The sequence below is a fragment of the Lepidochelys kempii genome, chromosome 1 (assembly GCF_965140285.1).
Source record: "Lepidochelys kempii isolate rLepKem1 chromosome 1, rLepKem1.hap1, whole genome shotgun sequence".
NCBI classification, from domain to species: Eukaryota; Metazoa; Chordata; order Testudines; family Cheloniidae; genus Lepidochelys; species Lepidochelys kempii.
Genome location: NC_136380.1, coordinates 249,502,254 through 249,528,222, shown reverse-complemented (window position 1 = coordinate 249,528,222; position 25,969 = coordinate 249,502,254). Strand labels below are relative to the sequence as shown.

At 42.8% G+C, this 25,969-nt stretch overlaps 2 protein-coding genes across 3 annotated transcripts in view; one reads left to right on the top strand and one right to left on the bottom strand.

Annotated features, from left to right (window-relative positions):
- The window catches only part of LOC140902528 (cystine/glutamate transporter), a 28,315-nt gene extending 10,721 nt beyond the window's left edge, over positions 1-17,594 (top strand). The window contains exons 4-12 of the mRNA XM_073322690.2: positions 1,777-1,902; positions 3,225-3,324; positions 3,984-4,028; positions 5,699-5,822; positions 9,815-9,918; positions 10,466-10,562; positions 12,568-12,717; positions 13,797-13,974; positions 15,053-17,594. Coding sequence (XP_073178791.1) covers positions 1,777-1,902; positions 3,225-3,324; positions 3,984-4,028; positions 5,699-5,822; positions 9,815-9,918; positions 10,466-10,562; positions 12,568-12,717; positions 13,797-13,974; positions 15,053-15,117 — 989 coding nt within the window. The 3' untranslated portion in view covers positions 15,118-17,594. The remainder of the gene's footprint in view (positions 1-1,776; positions 1,903-3,224; positions 3,325-3,983; positions 4,029-5,698; positions 5,823-9,814; positions 9,919-10,465; positions 10,563-12,567; positions 12,718-13,796; positions 13,975-15,052) is intronic.
- A 2,129-nt stretch (positions 17,595-19,723) lies between these two features.
- The window catches only part of KDM7A (lysine demethylase 7A), a 95,620-nt gene continuing 89,374 nt past the window's right edge, over positions 19,724-25,969 (bottom strand). For both annotated transcript variants that reach the window (XM_073322670.2, XM_073322678.2), the window contains exon 20: positions 19,724-25,939. In XM_073322670.2, the coding sequence (XP_073178771.1) occupies positions 25,845-25,939 (95 nt within the window). In that variant the 3' untranslated portion in view covers positions 19,724-25,844. The remainder of the gene's footprint in view (positions 25,940-25,969) is intronic.

Genomic DNA, 25,969 nt, shown 5'->3' with positions numbered 1-25,969 from the left:
AGGGCATAGCCTTTGGACTCTGCTCAAATGAAGGTGGAGTGTCAGTGCCTATTATCCCCCCCTGCCCTAAGGAATGTGGGGAGTGTCAGCCCAAAGGGGGTGGGGGAAGACCTCTTTTACCCCAGCAGCTACCCACACTAGAGCATGGGGGTGGGGTCCTGGTCCTATGCATGTGCCCAGCTCAGCAGGTGAAGCCCTGTGTCTGGGGGCACCAGGGCTAGGAAGATGGCATGGCGTCAGCGCAGAAGCTGAGCTAGTAAAGTCTGTCATTGCCCATCCACCCAAAAGTCAGGGTCCACCCAAATTTCCACTCCTAGCTAGGCTACTGTGCTAAATCATCAAAATCCTGCAACCACACCCTCTCAATCCAGTCAGTGGTTTACCTCCATTAGGCTAAGGGGGGCATTTAATTTTCTTGGGGCAGGAAGTGTCACTTCCTATGTGTTTGTATAGTGCCTGTTCAACAGGGCCCCAGTCCTGACTGGGGCCTCCGGGTGTTCCAGTACAAACAAATAAATCCAAAGCTAGCGCAGTAGAGGCCAAGGACACATTGTGTACATAAAGCACATAGGCTGGTACAGTATTTTCAAAGTAGTGTAAGGCAGTTAGAGGCCCAGATCCCTTTGTTTCAATGGAGATTGAACATCTCACTCACGTTTGTGAGTCTGAAAATCTGGCCCATAAAGAACAAGAGTCAAACCCCTCCTTGGGTGTAATGTTCCGTTACAACAGGACACCTATCTGTCTCATCATAAGCAACAGGCTTAGCACTCTGGGGTCATGCGAGATATTACACTACGAAGTTCCAAACACATGCACTCACTCCCAGAAACTAGAGACTAAAAGCACCTGTCAGGTCAGCTAGCCTATCCCCTTGTGTTTGACAAGAGGATGAGGACTTTGTCTAGACCACTTTACAGTGGTCTAAGATATGGGAGTTGTACAACTGTCCCAGTACTGGACTCCCCCTGAACGTAAAGCTCCCATTGTGGGGAACATCAATACCAGGCTCCCTGAAGAGGAACTTCCAAGATGAGGGGTCATAGGACAAAATAGTGACCCCACACTAGCCCTGCCCGGAAGTGAATTCAGTATATTGCAAGTAGGTTCTTTGGGGCCATAGAGAGAGACTATCACTTCCCTCCTTCTGGAGGGCATTGCCAGCATGCATGAAACTCCAACAATATTGAAAACCCGTGCAGCCGGTTTCCAGCTTTCCTCAGCCCTAAATATCAGGGTTTGGGATTATTTTAGACAGCTGTATTTTTGAATTTGTATCTCATCTTAGTTATTTCCTCCTCAAGTTGCTAATGTTTTTCTATCCTCACTGGTGTTTTCAACATGTCACACTTCAGTATCCTCTAAAAACATAATTAACCTGCCAGTGTGCTTACACTTTATTCCAGATCATTCATGAAGATGTTAAACAGGACAGGCGCCAATCTTATTTCCTATTGAACCTCAACTAAACACCTCCCCACACATCCATACCTTGCCATTTACCATAGAACCGTAGGGTTAGACGGGACTGCCTGGGTCATTTAGTCCAACCCCCTGCCAAGACTCTTTACTTAAAGCCTTCGACTTAGATTTCAGTCTACATGAATAACATCCGATGAAGTGAGCTGTAGCTCACGAAAGCTCATGCTCAAATAAATTGGTTAGTCTCTAAGGTGCCACAAGTACTCCTTTTCTTTTTGCAAAGACAGACTAACACGGCTGTTACTCTGAAACATGAATAACACTGTTCTTCTGCTTCTTTTCGTTCCCTCCAAGCCTTAATCATTGCTCTGAACTGCTGGAGTGTCAGCTGGTCTGCAAATATACAGACAGTTCTCGCAGTCCTCAAGATGGTCACCATTGGCCTGATTATTGTCCCTGGGATGATGGCGCTAGCTGAAGGTAAGACAATTGCAGCCTGTGTGTGACATCAGACAGGAAGGGGATAATAGCAGGAGACAGGCAGAGGTAGGGAAGTCCTAGGGAAAGCCACAGACAGATGAGAAGGGAGATAGAAAGTGGAGAACAGAGTCAGCAAGAGAGAGACCAGAAAAAGAAAGAGGGCTTGAGAATTTAGCCAGGAGAAAAACCTCTACTGGAAAAAAAACCCACGCTTACCTGCGTCCTGCCCTCAGCCCATTTCTCTTGCACTGTCCTTCTGCTCTTCTTTCATCTCCCAAGGAAGCCAAATCCAACAGCCCTTCCAAAGTAGGCTGCGTTGTTTGAATGGATTTCTGGTCACTTGCCAAGCTAGGCAGTGCCTGACAAGAACATCTGAAATGGCAGCAGTATGGTCAACATGCAGACATCTCCCTACACCCCACTGTTTAGTCCATGTGTGCCAAGCAACCGCCTTAAACGTTACCCTCTCAGGAGCAGCAATGAAATGGGAAGTACAGCATCGCAGAACATGAACTGCAACCACCAAGGCACTTAGTGAAAATAGGTGCTTTACCATAGTGCTTGACCCCCTCCCAGCCCCTCGGTCACACAACAGGTACGTGGCTGCATTGCTCCTACCTCCCCTAGGATGGGCGTTGGCTAATACCCCTTCCCAGGGAGAAGGAGACGAAGGCTGCATGTCATTGAATCACTTGCTAGCCCAGCAGATGATGCGGGCCTTGGGATGTTCCATGCCAGCTCAATGCAGGTTTGGACTTGTCTTTCTTTCTGAGAAGTGTGAAATGGAGGCACATTCAGGTTGCAGCAGTGCTCTGACATGGATGGATTGCACATCGTTTAAAAGTAGTATTTCTGTACAGGCTGATGTTGGATCAGCGAGGCATCTTTAATCTAGTAGACAAAGGCATAATAAGATCCAACAGCTGGAAGCTGAAGCTAGATACATTCAGGCAGGAAGTAAGGTCAGGCAGTCAGGGTAATTAATCCCTGGAACAGATTACCAAGGGATATGGTGGATTCTTCACCCTTGAAAATCAAATGGGATCTCTTTCTAAAAGATGTGCTCTAGCTCAACCCCAAGTTACCGGGTGGGGCTGCATTAGTTACGGGGTGAAAATCTGCGTGTTTTGTTATGTGAGAGGTCAGACTCTATGATCATGATCAATTTTGTCCTTAACAATCTTTGAAATTTGAGGAGTCATTTTAGCCTGGCTCTGTAGAGTCTCTCTGAGCTACAGCAGTGGCTTTGCTGGTTGAATTCTTAGCACCAACTTCTCAGAGAGACCATCAGATTTATTTGTTGTATTTCCGTCTCCTCTCAGGTCACTATGAGAATTTCCAGAATGCTTTTGACACTAGCTCGCTGGCTCTGGACAAGCTGCCTCTGGCTTTTTACTCAGGAATGTTTGCATATGGAGGATGGTAGGCTTCTATGTCTATACTGGACATCTATTCTAGTCACTGGTGAAAGCCAGATAAGTCCCAAAGAGTTCAAATCGCTACAGTATGGAACTTGTGTGGAACCTGTCTCATCGCAGTTACAGATTCAAATGCACCCTGGATCAGCAATGGCCAAGTCATCATAGTGGCTGTTTACCTGTCCCCTAGAGACTAGACGAAGACCATTTTACTTAGGCAAAACATCATTCAAGTGCCAAATGAAGTAATGTTGGGGACCTCCAAAGAGCACCTCTGCTCTATCTTAAATATTACAAAGGAAGCTAATGTCCAGAAAGTAAAGATAATGATTTTGCAGGGTACAACTCAGAGCATCTAAATCCTTAATATTGGGGGGGCAGGGGATAGAGGGAGCTCCAATCCCAACAGTTTGATTTTCTAGGAAAAGATTCTTCCCTCACCACCACCCTTACAAGGAGGCATTTGACTTTCTTTGTAGAAAGTCTCTCTACATTTATGTAGTAAGACACATGGTCTAAGAAAGGATGCTTCTATTCTGGAAGCAAACACCCAGATGCAGCTTGGGAACGGTGACAGATGCATAATCTGTTCCATCTCACTCTTCAAAGCCCAACATGGGAAATGGAATCTCAGGGCCAGACACTTTTCTCTTCTAATTGCAGGTTCTGTGTCAACTTTGTAACTGAGGAAATCATAAACCCTGAAAGGTGAGTACCACGGCCAGTTGCTTGAATTCATATCTGGTAGATAAACAAACCACTGAAGAGAATGTCGATTCCCGTGCCCCACAGCTGGAACAGTGTAATAATACAAGCTATTAAAGGGCACAAACTCACTTCAGCACAACAACATGCCAGTTCATAGAAGCCTAAATATTTTTCATATCGAGATTTGACTTGGTGCAATTCATTTATGCACATACCGGCTGTTGTCATATTGGAGCAGACCAGCGGCCTATCAAGGCCCGTTGCCTGGCTTGCGTGGTGGTAGTGAGCCTGATGGTTCAGTGGAGGAGGCTGTGTTGAAGGGGCGGAATTTCTGCTTGACCCCGTTAAAGAAAAACGCAAGTTTTTAACCAATGGGGTCAGCCCCAGGATAACCACACTAGCTGAGAATTGGGCTTGGTTGGTGTTCTCAAGGCCTATTACACTGTGCTGTACAGCACAGCTTGACTCAACCCTCTTTGAAGCAAAGTTACAATGAGCACCAGTTGTTGTAGCCACGTCAGTCCCAGGATATTAAAGAGACAGAGTGGGTGAGGTAATCTCATTTATTTGACCTTTTTGTAAGGTCGAAAGCTCCTCTCTCTCTCACCAACAGAAGCTGATCCAATAAAAGATTATCTCACCCACCTTGTCTCTCTAATGAGCACCAAGGCAGGAATTTCATCCCATTGCCAGTAGATATGTAGGGATGAAAAAAAAGTGACTTTCTGAGAAAGGGAAAAGAGATATTTAGGGTTGATCCAAATGAACAGCTTCTTTGATTTTTCCCTTTACAGCAAAGTTTATTCTCATTGTAAATAGGGGTTTAAAAAAGGGACCTAAAATGAGCTCCAATTCCCATAGCTATTCTCCCTCAGCGACCGGGTACCTAACATTAGATGCTTTAGCCTACCAGTTTTGGATCTTCATAGGATGTCTTGCTGATGCAACAGAGGACAAAGGGGACCTACTCACATTTAGCCTTTAGTACCTCCTGATTAGGGAGTATTATTTTAGGCACAGCTCTCTTCTACCCGAGACAAGTATGGATATTTTGGAAAAAGGTCTGAATGGACAGCCACAAGAAAAAAAATACCACAAGGGAATTTAACAATTGTTTGCTATAACCTCATTCTCACGATTCTGCATTTACATAATCAGCAACCTACAGTCATAATCAGGAGATGCAACGCAGGTGCGCTAAAGCTGGGCAGGACACTGTTTTCCCATCCTGGTAACAAAATTTCAAAATTTCAGATTTTCTTTTCCTGAATCGGGACGAAAAGTTGAAATCTCAAATTTTCATGAACCAACAACTGGGAAAACAGTTTCACTGTGGGTCAATCAAAAACATTTCATTTAACATTTTGAAATGTTCTGTTTTGCCTTTATTTCTCTATAATTAGCTCAGGTTTCTAAACAAAAAGTCATTTCAATGAAAACCAGATTTTTCCACTTTGGAAGCGTCAAAATGGGATGGTTTGACAATTTCAAAATTTGTCCAAACCAAACCTTCCCCACAAAAGTTCCGGTTTTGACATATCTGCATTTTTCAGTGAAAAAATATGATGTTGCAAATTTCCAACCAGCTCCACTATATTCATGTGGGATAGAGGTAAACCTGATGGTCAGTTGAGAGGTGCAATAAAGGGGCTGTTTTTATTCTATTGTAGGAATATCCCGCTGAGCGTGATCGTGTCCTTGCTCATTGTTACTCTAGGGTACCTCCTCACTAATGTCTCCTACTACGCAGTCCTGACAGCAGAGGAAGTGCTGGCCTCTGAGGCTGTGGCTGTGGTGAGTGTGGTCCTTTTGTTTTTATTGGATATTTTCAGTGTAACACAGATAGTTCACATCTGGGACCAGAGAGGCTACTGGAGGAGAGGCCAGAGAGTCATTAAAGTATAAGCAGAGTCAGAATGGGCTCCACCCTGACATCTGGTGGTGAGCTGTAGAAAAGGACTTCAGGGGCTGATCTCGATTGCATGGGCACACCCACCCTGCCTAGCATGATGGGACTGCTTGCCCAAATGGCCGCCTTGGCTAGCTATGAGTTCAGCATTCAATACCGATCAGGGAAAAGCAATGTAGATGCATTGTCCAGGCGTCTGCAGGCACTGGAAGTTGCTGTGATACCCACAGGAGTGAGAGCTATTTGCAGTGTGAGTCGTCGAGAGCCAGAGGCCCATGAGAGCCTTCATGGATGCGTTGCAGAAGCTCTGGGCGTACCCCCTGAATGCATGCTTTCTGTTTCAGTGAACTATATTGCATTAGACCAATCTCCCTTGCCCATGCTCAATGCAGCTGACTGGCAAGAAGCGCAGCTGCAAGATATTGACATTCGTGATACACTACTTGCCAAAATGGAGGGGCAAAGCCCAGCTGCAGTTGTCCCACCTAACCCTGAGGGTAAACTACTATTGAGAGAATGGACCAAACTAAAACTGATTCAGGGAGTGCTACACTGAATAACCACTGACCCTTTACAAAAGCAACGAGCACAACTAATGCTGCCAAAAGAGTACAGAGCTCTGGCCATGAGGGGCCTGCATGACGACTTTGGACACTTAGGAATGGAGAGGACTCTGGAACTTATTGGTAGTAGGTTCTATTGGCCCCAGATGGCTGAAAATGTTCGCAGGAAGTGAGAGATATGCACTCGATGTGTTCAAAGGAAAACTCGGCCCATGAGAGCTGCATATCTGAAGAATATCACCAGCAGCAAACCTTTGGAGCTGGTATGCATTGATTTCTTGTCTTTAGAAGTAGACAAGAGGAATGTCGGGAACATTTTAGTAGTGACTGACTGTTTTATGCAGCATGCGCAGGCATATCCCACACATGATCAGAAGGCCACCACTGTCACTCGAGTATTGTGGGAGAAATATTTCTCAGTTTATGGATTCCCGGCTCGGATACACTGACCAGGGGCGGGACTTTGAGAGTCACCTTCTGAAGGAGGTGCTGAAGATAGCAGGAATTAAAAAGTTTAGGACAACACCTTATCACCCGCAAGGTGATCCTCAAGCAGAGAGGTTCAACCGAACCCTATTAGATATGTTGGGGACTTTGTGACCAGAGCAGAAGGCAACCTGGAGCCAGCATGTTGCGTTTCTGGTGCATGCCTACAACGCCACAAAGAACAATGCTACGGGAGTCACCGCATATCTCTTGATGTTTGGGCAAGAAGCAAGATTACCCATAGACTTGTGCTTTGGTGTATCAGAGGATGGAGATAGCTATGAAACTCATTAGCAATATGTGTCTCGACTAAGAGAAAAGCTGTGGGATGCTTATCACTTAGCTACCTCCATGGCTTGGAAGAACTCAGAATGCAACAAATGTCGGTATGATGCTAGGGTACATTCGCAGGAGCTCCAGCCAGGGGACAGAGTCCTGCTGCGAAATTTGGGTATTGCTGGGAAACACAAGATAGGTGACACCATACCTTACCTGGTGATGGAAAAGCTGGGAGATCTGCTGGTCTACGAGATCAGACCTGAAGTGGGTCTAGGGCAAATAAAGACGGTGCATAGAAACCTTTTGCTCCTTGTGGGGGGAATTGGTAGGCACCCCTTATGAGACAGGCCACAACAGGGCAACCGGGAAGAGCAAAAATGCTAGACCAAAGCCACCATCCAACACGGACAGCGGGCCCCCTGCAGCTAACCTACCCCTATTCAGCACATCAGAGAGTGAGTCTGAGGAGGAAGACACAACCATGATGTATCCTGAAATGGAGACAAGATTTCGGTCTCGATCAGCTGAACCAAGAGAGAGTGCCCCCTCCTCAGCCCTAAACCTCATGGCAAAAGTATTTAGGCACATTACTGACACCCCTGTGTCACCAATGGGACCCCTGTGTGATGAGACACACGGGTTATTGGACAGTAGAGACATATAGGTGGAGGGTGTCCTGGGCACCTTGGACCTTCCACTGTTAGAACTAGAGATGCAGGGGCCTATGCCAGTAGCCAAGGGATCCTCAAATGAAACCTCTCCATCCGTCGCTCAAGAAGATATCCCCCATACCACGGCAACAGAGATTCTTAATAGACAGGACAGGGTAATAAGACCAGTAAAATGGTTAACTTATGATGCACCTGGGTTGACTAGTGAGGAGCCCATACATTTAGCATACAGGCTTGTGGAAGCCATAGTGGGCTTCCTGAGGCCCTTTGGAGGGAACCAATGAGTTGGTATAATAGGGAGTGAGATTTGTTGGGACGACAAATTCTCGGCTGAGGGGAGGACGTAAGCAGAGTCAGAACGGGCTCTACTCTAACATCTGGTGGTGAGCTGTGGAAAAGGACTTCAGGGGCTGATCTCATTTGCATGGGCACACCCACCCTGCCTAGCGCAATGGGACTGCTTGCCCAAATGGTCACTTTGGCTGCTGTGGGATCCCCAGTCTCTGTTATTGGGGCAGGAGTAATAAAGTGTTATCCTGATTATGTGAATCAAGGACAGTAGAACTGTACTTGTCATTTTATGATGGAGGGACTCTCCCTCAACGAGAGGCGCAGGCAGAACAGGGGACAGGGGAGCACCAGCAGTCGACTCACCGCAGTGGAGACCATGGTAGTCGATCTAAGTACGTCGACTTCATTTACATTATTCAAGTTACATAACTTAGATCGATCTCCACCCCCCAGTGTAGACCAGGGCTTAAGGGCTGAAGTTACTAGAGAGCTGTGTTAAGGGGGGCAGGGGAGAGTGCCTGAAAACATATTGGTGAGCGGCTAGCTGGATGGCTAGTGGAGAGAAGTGGCTCACAGTGAAGACTGTAGCAGAACCCCACGGAGAGGGGTGGGAATCAACCATTGACAAGCAGCAGAGCACGTAAGGTGCCCCCATACCTCCCCTCCTTCCACCCAGGCTGGGAGATAAACTCCGCAGATGAACTTTTGAACTCTGGCGGGGACTGCACTCATCAGGGACAGAAACTGTGGGAGGGGTGACTTTTGGGTTGCTGGACTCAACAACCAAAGGGAAAGGACACAGCCCAATGTGCTTGGGGATGGGTCTTCTGGTTCATGTTTATGAACCCTAGTTGTGGTGTTTTCCCAATTTAATGCTGAGTTGTTTACCTCATGGTATTAAAGATTTTTGCTATACCAAGACTCTGCGCTTGCAAGAGGGGAAGTATTGCCTCTTTGAGGCATTCAGGGATGTGTGTGTAATTTTCCCAGGTCACTGGGTGGGGGCTCGAGCCGGTTTTGCATTGTATTGTTGAAAGGGAACCCCTCTGTACTGAACCCAGCCCTTGCTGCTGTCAACTTGGCCTGGCAGAAGGGTTACAAAAGGAAGGAACAGATTGCAGATTCTTATGTCAGGGAAAATGTCTGTTTAAACGTATGGCAAGGAAGAAGTATAAAGGAGATGGTCTAGGAATACTATAGATCTCATAAGGAGTCTCTGTCCTCTTTAGCAAGAAGAAATATACTTACAGCCACTAGATTGCAGGGGTTTGCCCCCAATTTTTCATAGGGTTTATATGATCCATTACCCCTTCCACTTTTTGTCCCCCCAGTCCCAAGTCTTGCCGGCTATCACATTATATAAAGTTCTTTATACTGACAACTTTGCCTTAGCCTCCCAGCAATTCTTCTGAAATGACTCACCTGTTGGATTGCTTGTAAAGTTCTCTTGCCTCTTAGTAATAATGGAGATGGGATTATCTTGAGGTGGTGATAAAACCTGGCTTTTCCACCAACACAATTATAGAGACAGACATGTGAGACGGGGTAACTGACCCTGAATAACTGGGTTCTCTATTTTCCCCCCAGAGCTTTGTAGATCGAGCTTTTAAGAGCGTTTCCTCAGCAATTCCAATCCTAGTTGCTCTGTCCTGCTTTGGTTCTCTGAATGGAGGAATCTTTGCAGCTGCAAGGTAAAAGCCTGTCCTTTCTAAAAACCAAACATCTCTTCCATACGAAAACCAGCTAATCTTTAGTTCAAATACACTTTCTGCAGCCCTTGATCTGCTAAAAAACATTCATGTCAATCAATGTACTGAAGACACCCTATCACTAGCGAAAGCTATATCAATGCAATAACAAGTATCATGCCATCAGAGCACTTCACAGTTAAGGTTGCCTCTATGTGGAATTCCTCTTGTGGCTTTCGTTTTGCTGGTGTGATTTGATTTCTTTCATTGTCTAACATGAAGCTTAAGGGGAAACTCAAGAGCCAGGGAGCTGCAAAAAACACACATGCTATATCATGAGTTCCCCCTGCTGGTGATGAGCAATATTGTATCTATCTTTGTTTCTACAGCTGGTCAAAAAACAAACCTTTTTTTGGAAAAAAAATCGCATAAACAGAAATATTTTCATTAAAAAAAATCCCAAAATGTCACTGAAAGTTTTGTACAAAATGGAAGTTTTTCACAAAATATCCTTACCTTTTTTCCATCCAGTTCTGTTTCTTTCTAACAGGATGTTGTTTGCAGCTTCCCGGGAAGGACAGTGGCCTCCACTCTTCTCCATGATCCACAGCCGAAGAAACACCCCCTTCCCAGCCCTTTTATTAATGGTGAGCAGAGCTTTCTGGATTCTGAATGAAGCTTGAGCTTGAGGGTTTTTACCTCTCATTCTTAGAGAATGAACTCATCTCCTCCCCCCCAGCCCATTTCATTAATGGGCTGTGATAATAATATAAAAAATTAAAATGTATCATTTACTACGGGGTGGCACCTAAAGCTCCACTGTACACATGTATCGTAAATGACGGCTCCTGTCCCAAGCAGTTGACGGTCTACGGGTGTGTCTACACTGCACACTTTTTTTTGGTGGTATGTAGAGTACATACCCGTGTAGCCTCTCCCCCCAGCACAGGTATAAATAGCAGTGCAGCTGGTGAGGCACAGCATAGGTGAGTAGAGAACAGACCCACCTGAAGGGTGTGGTGGGTATGTATGGGAAGACCTACTTTTACAGGCTCTCCACTCACCCAAGCAATGTCTCCCTGTCTACACGGCTATTTGTAGGGCTGTAGTGGCCTGCTGCCTCCCTGCAGCTGGAGCCTCCCCGCCCACACACACAGGGAAAGACACTGGCTGGATGAAGTTAGCAGGGAAAGGCTGTTCCAGCTCCCTGGTGTTGGCGCCTATATCTGCAGTAGGGAAAGGCCGTACCAGTGAGGTTTCCTCGTTGCCTCCCCCTACCAGAGCCTTTCCCCGACACATGAAGCTACACACCTCAGGGTGGATGCAGCCCATTTTTCACTATGGCACGTAGCTACACGTACCCAGCGTGCAGTGGGCAGTGCTGCACAGTGTTGACGTAGCCTAAAAGACAAGACAACGCAGGTGAATGAGACAAGGGAAGGGTAGAGAATAGCAATACAATGGTTTTACACAAACTAATGGCAAGTGTCATTCTTAACCAGACACTAGCAGGGATCACAACTCCCACCTGCTGCGCCCTGAACAGATGGGACAGCCCAGACAATGCCAACAGACTGGAATTCGTAAGTGGACTCTCCACTGTCCACATAAACCCCCTGCCATCAGAATTGGCACCATTCAGTGCCCCCACTGCCCAAGAACAGATTGGGTATGCTGGCTGAACTACTGTACCTTCTCCAGAGCAGGGTTTGGGACACTTTGGTGTGGCAGCATATGGGAAATGTGCACAATATCACGTTGTAGCTATTCATTACCTAGACAAAAGATATCAGTTGACAGCACTATCAAACCTGCCACTCTGTAGGAGTATTACATTCACATGAACACATTTTTATAGAAGAAAAAAACTCCTATTTGGAATCCAATTGTGTAGTAACTAATCTATACAACAAGTGATCTGATTTCAGAGCCCTGGACACCACTTTCTTCCCTCCTTTGTTGGTCACAGAAAGTTGTTGTGTCCTGTTTCGTATTAAATTGTAAGCTCTTCAGGACAGGGGCTGCATACCTGTTTCCACACAGCATCTAGCACAATGCAGCCCTGGTGCTACCATAATAGAAGAAAACCCTTCAAAGATCCTTGTGGCACCAAGTAACCTGAGACTAAAAAAGTGCTTCCTGGAGGGGTCCAAATTCTAGCTTTGGTGGACTTTGCATCAAAGGAAAGGGTTGGCGTTTCATCTATTTCACATGAGAGAGAAATTTTTCAAAGGGCAAGTTGACACCCAACTCCCATTGACAGTCAGTCGGAACTGGAAATCTAATTCCCATTTGTTCCTTTAAAATCTCCTCCGAAACTAAGTTTTTTAAAAAAACCCTTCTCAGCTCAGGGTTTCTTATAGTGCCCCATGAACACAGGATCTCAGAGTTTCCCAAGTAAACTAAATCTGAACAGTAAGGACTTAAGTCTCCTGCTCTTTTCACTTATAGGAGGCCCTGTGATTTAGTTAATACCATAGTTGCACACATTGAGAAAACACACCAGCACCACTGAGGAGACTGAAAGAACATAAGACAATAGCACTGTATAACTGTTGGAAGATCTACACAAGTAACATGGGGTGGAAAGGGGAAGCATCTTCCCTAGGTGTTACTGCAGTGCATAATACTGCATTTTTGTCTGTGTCCTAGTTGCCTCTGACCTTCTTGATGGTGTTGATTGGCGATCTCTATGGCCTATTGAACTTCTATAGCTTTTCACGCTGGCTCTTCATAGGACTGGTGACCCTGGGGCTCATGATACATCGTTATCGGCATCCTGAGATACCAAGGCCCTTCAAGGTACAAGGAGACCCAGCTAACGACAGCCACATAAAACAACACAATGTGGGGATTTTGAAAAAGGAATAGTTTAGATGTGAAAGGATAGAGATGTCCATCCATACTTGGTTGGCAGAAGCGACTGCATTAGATCAAATGGTCGTCCAGTATTCTGTGTTTGTTTCATCTGGAGACAAGGAACCCAAATGGCAAACTATTGTAATTATAGTGAGTTAGATAAGTTTGTTTCTGCATATAGAATAGTTTGTTTCTGCATATAGAATAGCAACAATTGCAGCCTCGTCACTATTAGCATAGCTTGCAGGAGTTCAGTACTGATATAGTTAATAGCAGTGGTAAGACATGAAAAACATAACTGATTTTGCGTGTTTAAGTTTTGTATCTGAGCAGGCAAATGCTCCTACTGACCTACAATAAGTGACAGCTGCAGTGTAGAAAGAGACCATAGGATGCTTTCCCACCAAGCACAGCAACACTGCAAAATGCAACCAGTTGAATGAAAACTGTATGCACGTCAAATGTTCAGCACAGTTCTCTCAGCTACAACAACTCATTAAGAGGCCAGATTCACTCAACTGGCGTTATCATAGAATATCAGGATTGGAAGGGACCTCAGGTCGTCATCTAGTCCAACCCCCTGCTCAAAGCAGGGCCAATCCCCAATTTTTGCCCCAGATCCCTAAATGGCCCCCTCAAGGATTGAACTCACAACGCTGGGTTTAGCAGGCCAATGCTCAAACCACTGAAATCATGCAGGTAAAACAGCAGAAATCTGAAACTTAGGCCAGTTATGGTAAGCTTTGTTGCAACAGAAAACAAAGCTCAGTACAAAAATAATCCAGTCAAGTGGACCTCAAACCAGAATAAAGCTCTCTGTCCTCTGAAGTTCAGTATTTTCAGGACTACTATAGCTTAGAAAGTGAAACCACTATCACGCAGTTTCAGTGCTTTGTACAAATTTCTTGTTTGTTGTTGCTCGATATTATAACGACAGCAACCTACTAGGTACATGACTGCAAGCTCTGCCAGCTGACTGCTTATAAAGACCTTCCATTTCCTAGATTTCTTCTCTTTTCTAGGTGCCTCTGTTCATCCCATTGGTTTTCACAATAATATGTCTCTTCATTGTGGGAATGTCCCTTTATTCAGACCCTGTGAACACAGGCATTGGCTGTGCCATAACTCTGACTGGTCTGCCTGTCTACTATCTGGTGGTTCAGAAATCAAGAATACCAGCCAGCTGCAGTGCAATGTTCAGTAAGTACAGGCAATAACTTCAGATCTAAACACTGAATGTCTTTCTAAAAAAGAGGCTTTTGTTCAAACGCCTTAATGCAGGAATCTCACTGCTAAAGTTCTATGGCCTGTGTTAATGCAAGTGGTCAGACTAGATGATCATCATAATTCCTTCTGACCTTAAAAAGGAAAAGATTCATAGACTCAGACTTTAAGACCAGAAGGGACCATCATGATCCTCTAGTCTGACTTCCTGTGCATCGCGGGCCACAAAACCTCACCCACCCACTGGTGTCACAGGCCCTAACCTCTGCCTGAGTTACTTGATTTAAATTTTGATTTAAAGACTTCAAGTTACCGAGAATCTACCATTTACTCTAGTTCAAACCAGCAAGTGACCGCTGCCCCATGTTGTGAAGCAGGGATATTTTAAAGCAAAGAGTGAGGCTTGCATATTCCTATGCAAAATTACGCATACACTAGCAGTGACTCACCACAAACATCCAATTCTAGGATTAAAAAACATCATTACCCTTCCAACCACTGTCGATAGCAGTAGGCTAGACAGCACTACAATTATCTCCTCACCCTTGATCCACTAGTCATATTCTGTCCGATTCAGGTTCTTACAACTTATCACCATGCATCTGAGGATCTGTTGTCCTGGCTCACCATCAGGCCTATTTGGGAAATAAGGAAGAGTTCTCCAGAAAAAGCACACACAAGACCTCTTTTATACAACAGGTTGCAAATCATATGTATTATTCTGTTACAGCAGCACCTTGATGCCATAAATCAGGGCCCCGTTGTACTAGGCATCTCCTGGTAAATAGGAGTCAAACAAAACTGCACTGGAAACCACATAGGAATACTTTAAGGTGGCGGTTTAAGACAGAGGGTTGCAAAGGGGAGTTGGTCCTTGGTGCAGTTTTCACTAATTCTGTCGAAGAGGTGTTGTAGAAGGAGTGCTGGGGGACTCTTTGGACAGAGATCACCCTAGTTTTCATTTATGGAATCAACTTCCTCTTTCCCACCCCCAAACTAGCTTTCTATTCAGACAGTGTTTTCTCCTCTCACCTCTTCACTGCATTGTGTTTAGATTCCATGACGGTGAAGCTACAGGTCCTGATGGAAGTCATCCCACAGGAAATCCAGACCTACTGAAGGTCTCTTTGTGTTAAGTCTGGGCACTGATGCAAAAGGCCCATTCTTGGCGGCAGCTGGTAAAGAATCCAAGCAAAGGGATCCACAAGACCTTTAATAAGGTCAGACCATAAATAGGGAACAAGGCTATTTTAATGTTAACATTACCATGGTCACCTTCATGAATCCTTACCTAATGCTGGTTTGTTCAGATGCTCGCATATAAAAATGTTTCTTTTTAGAGAGTCAGACTACTTCAGTGATGTTACAATCCACTACTCCCAACACCAATAATTTACTACAGTGGGGGTGAATCTGAAATCAAACTGGATCATGACATTCTCCAATAAATGGAGCAAAAGACAAAGCTAAATTCAAGGCATATCATCGTACGAAGTAACAACAGGGAAAAGGAATAAGAAAATATGATAGTTTAGAGAGAAGAAATTGTTTTCCAAAACTCTTAAAGTATACCTAAGCAACTTTCACATTGAAGCTGCCCAGCATAGACTGAGCAGAGAGTGTCCCTAGAGTCTTTCAGCATATGGAGGGACACATCAGTCTTCTCATCGAACAATGTGGTTCAACACAGCCACAATGTGAGAGATCACTCATCTATCAATAAACTTCTGAACTTCACAACCAAGAAAAAGATTGATAAAATTATTGTGCAGGAGGTCACTACTAGCCCTAGCCCTTAGGCATTAGGTTTATTCTCAAACAGTAAAAGGATTCTTTAAAGGTGATGCTGGAAATGATAGTGGCAGCAGAACTGTTGTATTTAGCAACTAGAATTTTTCCTTCTATTTTAAAGAAAATGGAAATTGAAAGAAAGGGAAAGACGAGGGTGGAGGGTAAGGATATGCTGAATGTATTATTTTGATACTGCTGTCTGAGAACAATTTGAGTTTTGGAAAAAAGTTTAGAAACAGCTAGGGTTAAGGTTTCTCACTCCAGAGTCTGGCAATGCTGCAGAGGGGCTGCTCGCAGCTTCAGAGAGAATGTTATCCTTCCAGCCACTTTGAGCAACTGCACAAAACTACAGGGAATCCTCTCAGTAGGCATTATAAACATGTATTCTGCATATGCAATACACATGGATATTTGTCAAGAACGCTACTGAAAATTAAATTTTTAAATGAAAACCCACAAAACAAAAATAGTCCTGTCGGCAGCCACTTCATTACTGAAAAATGCCATTTCTAATCAGGGCAGCTGAGAGACCCACTGGCGCATCATAAATCAGTTCCCACTGTGCTTAAATATTGTGGATTTAACTTTTTAAAGGTGAATTTCATATGGGTAAAAAAGTTGGGTTAATAGTTTTGAAGCTTGACATTAATGTACTTTTTCTGTGGCTAAATAAAATAGATACACTGCATTTCTCCACAATGTCCCACTAGTGCCTCAATCCTGAGCTGGAGAAACAGTTGCTGGGATAGATAATTCAGATTGATGTCACATTTAATGCTTAATCTCCCTGCTAAGACTGGAAACTTTAGTGTCACTTGTGGCACTCGTTTTATGATGTGCACATCTGTCCATTAGCATTTGGAGTGTGATCAACTCCTTTCACAGCCATGAGATAGATAGTAACCTGATCCCCACCGACACAGGCTAAATGTGAACTGACAATCTAGAAGCAAAAGACTACCTATTATACATCTGAACCAGCGGTTCTCAAAAACTGTGGGTCGGGACCCCAAAATAGGTCGCAACCCCATTTTAATGGGGTCGCCAGGGCTGGTTTAGACTTGCTGGGGCTTGGGGCTAAAGCCTGAGCCCCACCACCTGGGACTGAAGCCAAAGCCTGAGGTATTCAGCCCTGGGCAGCGGGGCTCTTACAGAAGGGGGCAGGGCCGCCCAGAGGATTCAGGGGGCCTGGGGTCTTCGGCGGCAGGGGTCCTTCCGCTCCGGGTCTTCGTGGTACTTCGCCGAAGACATGGAGCGCAAGGACCCCAGCAGCCGAAGACCTGGAGCGGAAGAAGCAGCGGCGAGTCTTCAGCAGCAGGTCCTTCACTCCGGGTGTGTTTGGTGGCACTGAAGGACCTGCTGCCGAAGTGCTGCCGAAAACACTCCTGGGGGCCCAGGGCAAATTGCCCCCTCCCATCTGGGTGGCCCTGGAAGGGGGTCATGGTGCAGTGAAGTTTGAGAACCCCTGATCTGAGCCATCCAAGTGCCTCTTAACACCACTTTTTAAAACATTCAGTTTAAACAGTGAAAAATGTTCTTCTGACTGCTTCCCACTCTGAGGATTCAAAACCCTCTAATGCAGAAGCATTTTATCCACATAGAAAAGGCACTATATTCTCATAAATAAAATAATTGTCACATGATGGACTTTAAGCATGTAATTCCCCATAGAATTAATTAATTACTATAATGGATCAGTCCCATGGGCCATCCAGTCCAGTATCCTGTCTGACAGTGGCGAACACCAGATGCTTCAGAAGGTGGAAGAAACCTCCCAATACCTACTAATTACAGATTGGCTTAAGAGTGAAGCATGAAGATGAATATCTCTTCCAAAGTGTATATTAGCATTAACTAATTAGGAGTTTGTTCACACTCCTCCCCTCCCCATCACAGGAAACTGTATTAGCAGGCCTCAGTTTTGCTGACTTCTTCATAAAAGTGTGGCTTGCAATTTCACAAGTTACCACCAGGGTATATACTCAGATCACAAATATTTCTTTCAGGTGTACTACAGTTTAAATCTCTGTGCACGGGTGGAAATATCACTCCCAATAATTGCACAAAGTTAAACTAGGGAACTATTATTTCTCATTAAAAAATGATCTTCGGGGAGGAGTAAGAGATAGTATGATCCCTTTGTGGTAGATTCAAAGGGATCACGAACAAACTTCATGTACTGTATTTTTAGTTACCTTGTGTGTTCCGATGAAGGTTATTTTCCAAAACCGTACAGCATGTACAGCAGGAGCACTGAGAAGTACAGATAATTAGAGCTATTAATCCAAATGCAATTCTTTACAAGTTTGCAGCTCTTGTTCTAAAGTCTCGGTATAAGATGGCTTCAGGAAGTCAGACTTCAGGTAGTAAAGACAAAGCACAATGGCTCATGAGCCTGCCTTCAGATGTAACAAAGACAAGGTGGGTGAGCTTACAGAGAGCTCTTCTTCAGGTAAGAAAGCTTGTCTCTCTTGCCAACAGAAATAGGTCTAATAAATTATATTCCCCACCCGGCTTGTCTCACTAATATCCTGTGACTGACATGGCTACAACACTGAATGCTTCAGATGGACCAGTAAGAATTCTGACTTTTGAGGCTTTGGTCCTTAATCTTCTTAGCAACTACCAGTAGAGGAGAATAAATTATCAGTGATTTCTCCCACATATAAACCATCTGTCTGTTTATATTTTAATTTCTAATTAGTTTGGTGTGTTAAATGCATTAATTTCCACAGCAATCTTAAAATGAATAAAAATGGTATACTAGCATTTCCATTCCAGTCCTAATTAACTTTTGTTCTGGGAGTGTTCATGCATTATTTACCAGAGTAAAAGCTTAAATTCCAATGCCTCCCAGAGGGAAGAGTACTTCTACAGGAATGAATATTCACCATAGCATATTCCAACATACCCATCCTTGTGACTTTGTGTCCAGTAGCACTAACAAACACTAGCAAAAAAGGTGCGTGTTTAACATCCTATTAACTAACATGTTCAATTCCCTGCGTAGACAAGCAATTATAACTTTAAAATGCTACCAGGACAAGGTAAACCTCATGGAGGAGCTTAGGTTTATCTCCAGTAGTGAAGACAAGGCCAATGTGCTAAAGGAAGTACAATGGATGGCTCAAGCCTTCAAAAGTATTAACCACGAGAACTACCCTAACCTCTCTTAACAGAAGAGGTTATCTTGTGAGTTATTAAACTGAAAACTCAGATGTTTGCCCCATTTGGTACAATGTTAGAGTCTATCTAGTAGAATTTCACCTGTCTGATAAAAAGAGAAAGTATTTTCCCCCAAAAAACCCTTCAGTGTTAAAGGGAATAAGAAAATGCTGTAGTAAAGGTGCAAAAGTCCATCCAGTGATGTTTCCATTCAGTTATTTATTAAATATATAAGTGTGGATATTTTATTGTAATATCTATGCTTAGGGCACTTTTACATGTAGTTCTTGTTCAATCTGCAATGGAGTGAGACTGGTAAAAGGCAAAAAATTAATTATAGTAAAAGGCACAAGGGGGGAAGAAAGAGCATATGATCTCTCCTTAACAGCCACCGCCACCTCTGAAAGCAATAGATTAGCACTCCAAGCAACTTCTATATGGCTATGCAGCTTCCTACTTATAACCCGGTGAGAATGCCACTGCCATTGCCCGCATCTCACTCCTGCTTTATTTTAAAATCGGAATATCAGTATGAAAAGCCATTTGGTGCATGAGAATGCAATTAGCCTGTTTGGTGGGAACATCTTGTCTTGCTGCAGCACTCCTGGACAGCTTAAGTGCTCTTAACACTTTTTGAAATGTGAGCTTACTTGATAGATTAACATCTTGAGATTCTGTGGAATTATGTGGCTGCACAATTTTAGAAGAGTTTTACCCGGTGAAGTTAAAAAAACCTATGGAAGGCACATGAAGCACACACTTGGCAAAGTTAATTTGACGCTTTTAATATTTGATGTTTCTGCCCCATTTCCTTAAGATCGCTTATCTCAGAGCCTTCCCTTAAAAAAACCCTTCATATTTGAAGTGCAGAAGAAAATTTCTGCTCAGAAAAATAATGATGGCTGCATGTTTTAAACATGTGGACCAAAGAGCTTGATCATTTACCTTTGGACCATTTCTATCTTATACTGAAGCTCTTTGGGGGCAGTGACTATCTTCTTTGTTTTTGTACACTACCTAGTAAGTTAGGGTCCTAGTCCATGGCTAAAGAATTTTCTCCCAGTAAGCTGAGAGCCAGCCTGAGAAGTAAGTGGCTTGGCTAGCTACACAGGATACAAAAAACACAACTTTTGCCATCCTGTTCTTCTGAACCCACTGACACATCATTTAAGATTTTTATACTGTGGCGTGGGCATCACTGTGGTATTGAAGCACAGCACTTGCATGGGATAGATGGAGTGTTTCCCCCATGCAAGTCTCTGAAGCAGTTCAGCAGCACACAGCACTCTCTCTGTAGAGAAGAAAGAAAGAGAAGGCATTACACTAACTCTAAACGCAGTGTGGCAGTGCTTCTTCCTCCAAGTGGTGTGGTGACCCATGACTACAAACTGGGGACCACTGATGATTGTGAAATGAAACATGATGCAGTTGCAGGTGGAATGGACAGAAAAGTAGGCAAGGATAAAAAGGAAATGAGACAATGTTAAGAAAGGAAGGAAGGAAGGAGTGTGAGTGCAAGAGAAACCCACTCTAACAGAAACAGTACCTCCTCAGTCACAGACAGGAAGAGCTGCTCCCAGTAAAGCCAGAGGCATCAGGAGCATAAGGCAAACTTGACCAAAAAGTAAAAATATGAAAAAAAAGTAGTAAGAAGAAAAAGAAAAAAATAATTTCTTTCGGCATTAAAATGCTTCCAAATTGGTTCAATTTCTTGAAGTTTACTAAGTGATGGACCACTGGAAGTCTCAACCATTTCTTTTTACACTTAGGTGTCAAAAAAGACTGCATACATCCTCGCAAAATGCATTCAGCTCCCAGAGAACATTCTGACAGAAAGCAAACTTACACTTTAAAATAGTAAGAAAATGTACTGCACTCCCCACATCTTCATCAAAATCCAGAGTCAAATAACAGGCACAAAAATCAGTCCTAGAAACAGAATTAAGCATTTTCCCTCATAAGACATTTTTTTACAACTTTCTGTATTTACACTTTTAAGCAAGTGAACAAAAACCTGTAGAAATTAAACACTATAGATTGCTAAAATCAAAACATAAGTATTACAACTTTTTAATTTCAATATTTTAAAGTACAGAAACTGGAAACTATGAATATCAAATACAAATTTAAACAAGCCACTTGTCCTCCCCTAGAATAACCAATGTGAGCTACTTATAGAAACTTACAAATTTGAAGTAAAATTGAAACAAAAATAAATACTGTACATACATTTTCCCTGCCTGCAGGCAAAAGAGGATGGGAAATACTGTTATGGATTGAAAAAAAAAATGCTCTTTAAAGCTGCAGCATCCCCTTTCCCAGCCAAATACTCAACACTGTAGTGCGTTTCTGTAAAAAGACACACCCACACACACACACCCAACGCATGCACACGGAGACCCCTATTCAGGCAGACAAGCCAGTATTTTCCACAGATGTTCAAAAAAAGGATAGAAATTAGACAGAGTAGAAAAGGGAGAGGAGAAGACAAATGGGTCAGCAAAACATTACTACAAAACTAGTAAATATAGCCAAGAACTATCTCCTCTTTCAAATTTAATGGATTTTAAAAAGAGAAATAACTGCCAAAGCACTGACAAAATCAGACATATCCCAGCAGAAGTGATAATTCATATTAATATAATCTGTTAAAGTGATCCCTTTCACTCCCGTCCCACAGCATGAAACTGTTATGGCTTAATTTTTATTAAAAGTAGAAAAAAGTCCTTTTCCAAAAGGAAATGCAGCTTCTGAAGAAGCACGTGCATTTCCTAATCAGTGCTATTCATATTTCCCACCCCCTGCATGATTCACCATTTGTTTTGCAACCAGAAATAGTTGGGTTTTTTTTGTTTGTTTTTTTTAAATGGATGTTGCAGCTTTTTAATCCAGTTTAACCACAAACAGTAAGGCCTTGGTTTCATTTATATTTCTTCCGCAGAATAAAGTGGCTCTAGGTTTGCTTAGTCCCAGGGCCATGGACAACCTTGGTCTGGAAGAGCTTTAAAAAGACACTAAGATTTTTGGTGGCATGGAGGCTAGAGGGGACCACTAGCTGAGGTTCTAGCCTCAGCCCTCCTCAGTCCCCACAATTACCAACCAAGGGTCAGCCAGATAATGACTCAGCCCTGGGTTAAACGCCTGCAAAGATTTCAAAATTTAGGACTTCGTGCCCTGGTGAATGAAAGCAGCCTATGCCATATAAAAAATTTGGGAAAGCTGAAGCTTTTTAAAGGATGGCCATGACACTGTGCTCTTATCTCTATTAAAATTAACACAGGTACTTCAGCTTAAAAATGTGGTCAGAAAGCAACAACTGTTCATTCTTAACATCAAACCCTTTTGAAATGATTTCTTCAAGAATTATTTCATGTAGAATATTATAGGTTGCATAGGTTATCTACCTCAGAGGTCATTAAGGGCTACCTTGTAGCCAGGCTTTATTAGCAAGTATAGTACAGGAAGAAAGGGGAAAGTTGCTGGAAGAGTCCTTGATATAATTTCTAGGTGGTCTTTCCATTTTCACATATTTCTTTTTAAAAATTATAAGAACTTGAGTACTTGGAGAAGAGCAAACCCCCAAGGGTTCCATTTCATACCATTTTTCCTTCTAGCAACAGAAAGTTTAAAAAGTAAGTATAATAATTTTATCTTGAAGTCCAAATTCTTCATATCTTTTTTTTTCTTTAAATATCCTCCTTGAAAATGAGTTCCCATAGGAAGATTCAGTGCTCCTATCCATCTACCCCCCATCCCAAAAGTGAAATGTGAGAAAAGACAGGTTATTTTCTCTCCACCTCTCTCTCAGCACCAGGTTCAGTCCATCTACAAAAAGTTTGGTGCAACAGTGTTTTCTTCCAAGAATATAATAAAAACATCCCAACATACAAATACATGAATAAGTGAGGTCAACACATCCTCTTCATCAAGCTACCAGAAGGAGATTCATTTGTTATCAATCAAGAAAATTTCTTTTAAACTGATTGACCGAGGTTCCCTCTCACCCCAAATAAAGTTTTAGTCTCTTAAAGACTTCTGCTGGAAGCATGGAAATATGGAGAAAATGGAAATGAACTTCTGCCTGTTGACAGCCTATGAAGAGACATTAGTACACTCACTACAATGGAGAGCCACCTTGAAAAAGTGGGAGAGAAGGGAAGAAAGAAAAAAAAACTAGAAATAACCATTAAACATATATGGGTCCAGCCAAGTACTTTTTCCACTAGTAAGATGATAGCTATATACTTTGCTAATGAAGAGGCTTAGAAGGCAGACCTGCTGCAGACAAGTCCCAAGGAAAGCAGCATTTTGTATGTTCCATATTCCAAATCTCCTTATTCAAGATTCCATTGTGGCATATTTCTGTTTCAGTAAGTAGTGTTCTCAGAATCTACATTAAAAAAAAAATCAGTCTTTACTCCTCTCCAATTCTGCTTGATGTCCCTTGTGAAATACTTCTGTTGTCTTAATTAATAAAAAAAAGATAGTAAGCGAAAAGCAGTTTGGTTTGGTTTGCCAGAACTGAACCAGTTACTCAAAGCCTGGCAGATATGACCTGGTTTTCCCTGAGCTGACACAAACAGATCAGAGGTAAGCTTTTTTTCTTATCATTTAAACAAGTATTGATAACATGGTACACAATCATCAAATATTTCCATGAGAATGTATCAGAAGATAGAATTAAATGTTTATACCGAATGTTGAAAGTATTTTTTCTTCTCGTCATTACTGACTGGAAAATTTCTTGCCTGAGAACATTATTATTTGTGGTCACTTTCGAAACCTGTAGACTAACTGCTCCCTGTCTTTTGTTACTTGGTAATTAGTGAGTATCACTTTTATTGTCTCCTTTCCCATCACCCTAAACAGGGCTGGTAGCATGTATTAAAGAAAAATTGTCTGCCAACAGAGCTTTAACTCATCCAGTGTGTTTTTGGCTATGGGTTAACAAAATCAATTAACTTTGATGTCTACACTACTTTCAAATCAAAAGCTGGGCCAGGACGAAGAGAAACAAACAATAATTTGCAAGTTCTGGAGAAAGAAAAATCATGAATGCTATTTGCCCTATCCATATCCATGTTATATTTTCTCATCCAGAAATGGGCTGGCCCTCAGCTAGCTAGTTCTGATCTTGCAATAATCAGGAAATCCAGACAGCATATATTTCCATAAATTTCCAAGGGCATTATTCATATTCTAATCTAGCTGTATACATGTAAATCTGCTACATGTAAATCTGGAAGGTAAAACTGAATGTTTTTAAGCACGGCAGGAAGAAGCTATTCAGGACAGAATATGGAGGACAGGCAAACTGAGTAGAGTTAAGACAAATCAATAAACTGGATAGCTAAGCCAAGCCTTTTCACTCTCACTATACAGGAAAAATCCAAGATGGTATCCCTAGCACATCAATGTTTTACTTTTGGCTGGACCCTGCAAAATGCCCTTTTTACAGAATCAAGTAAAGTTGTTCCCCTCTCCCCGCACCCTGAAAAGTTAAATATTTAATTTTATATTACAGAAAAATACAAATTTAAAATCAACATTATTTACAGGTAATTCAGAATTGGCATTCACTATCAGCTCTATGTAAAGTATGGCACAAATGATCATTCTGAGATCAGCTAGCTACTAAACTCAACACTTACATATGCACCTGTTAAGACTCAAATTGGCTGTCATGTGCAGCCTTGCAAGCAGCACATGTTCAACTGCCTCTTTAGTTCCTCAGTAAAATATATTTTTGAAGTATACTAATGATCATCACTCCCTTTTAGTTTTAGTGCTCCCTCCACCCACCACAGGAAGTAATCTGCCAAATCTTAATTCTGCAATTTATATTTTAAGAATTGTTTCTTCAACCAACACAATTATTCGGAAATATGAAACTTAACCCATCATATTGCACTCTCTCCCATCCCCCAGGAAAAGATAAAAGCTGCTCTCCTCTGTACTAACATTTCAACTACGTTGTATAAATAAAACTTCTCAAAAGGGATTTTATTTTCTCCTTGAGAAAAAAAAATCACATGGCCCGGACCGAACACGAACCATGTCAGGAGGAAGAGCATAAACCCCAATTTGAGGGCGGGGTGCGGTTTAAGACATGTTAGCTACTGAACTTGAATAATCATGCTCTCCTTGTAGACAGAAGAGTCTTTGCTTCTCCACTTTGGTGAGTCAGCAACGTGTACAGAATGGAGAGAGGCTAAGGGAACTAAACTGGCAGAGTGTATGCACCTTACAGGGCAACAAAAGCCCAACCAATAGCTTATAAAGAGCAGAAAAAATATAAAATATGATTCCATATGACTTAATTTAAAAATAATTAATAATGCATCACATCCCTGTTTAAGACTATAACCTGAATATCAAATTTAGGAGTCCAGACTAATTACCATTAATGTGGCTCTCCACTGCACCAAACATACATCATCAAGAACAATAAAAAACCTTCACATTCTTAAATCTAAATTAATAACCCCCACAAAAAAAGTCTTCCAAATAAATAGTTAAAAATGAATTTAAAAGTTGTAAAAATCTGTCAGAAATAAATTATGGATAACCACCTTTATCATCTTCCCCTCATGAATTAGCTCAGACACTACCAGCAACAAAGTGATATTCAAGCCCTGATGAGAGACTGTTTCCCAGTCCATTGTCTCTCTGAAGGTTTCCCCATTCCCAAATGGTTATTGCTGAGCGGGTGTGGCACAGTGAAAATGCAGCATTGGTTTTTTTGTTCATTAGGCAGTGTTCTACATGGTACATGCAAGTCTACTTCGAGCAGAGGAACAGCAGCAGCTCCAGGCTCTGTTGCCCTCAATACTGGCTGTGAAGGAAAGACAGCAGTAGTAGGAGGAGTAGCAGCAGCAGCAGCCACCACATCAAACAAAGAAGCGTGCATGGCCATTTCGGTTCAACTTAAGGATCTTCCCAAGGCGCTGTTTGGCAGTTGCCATTCCTTTCTTTGGACGCTTGCCTGGAAAATTGAAACCAGTATATCAGTCTA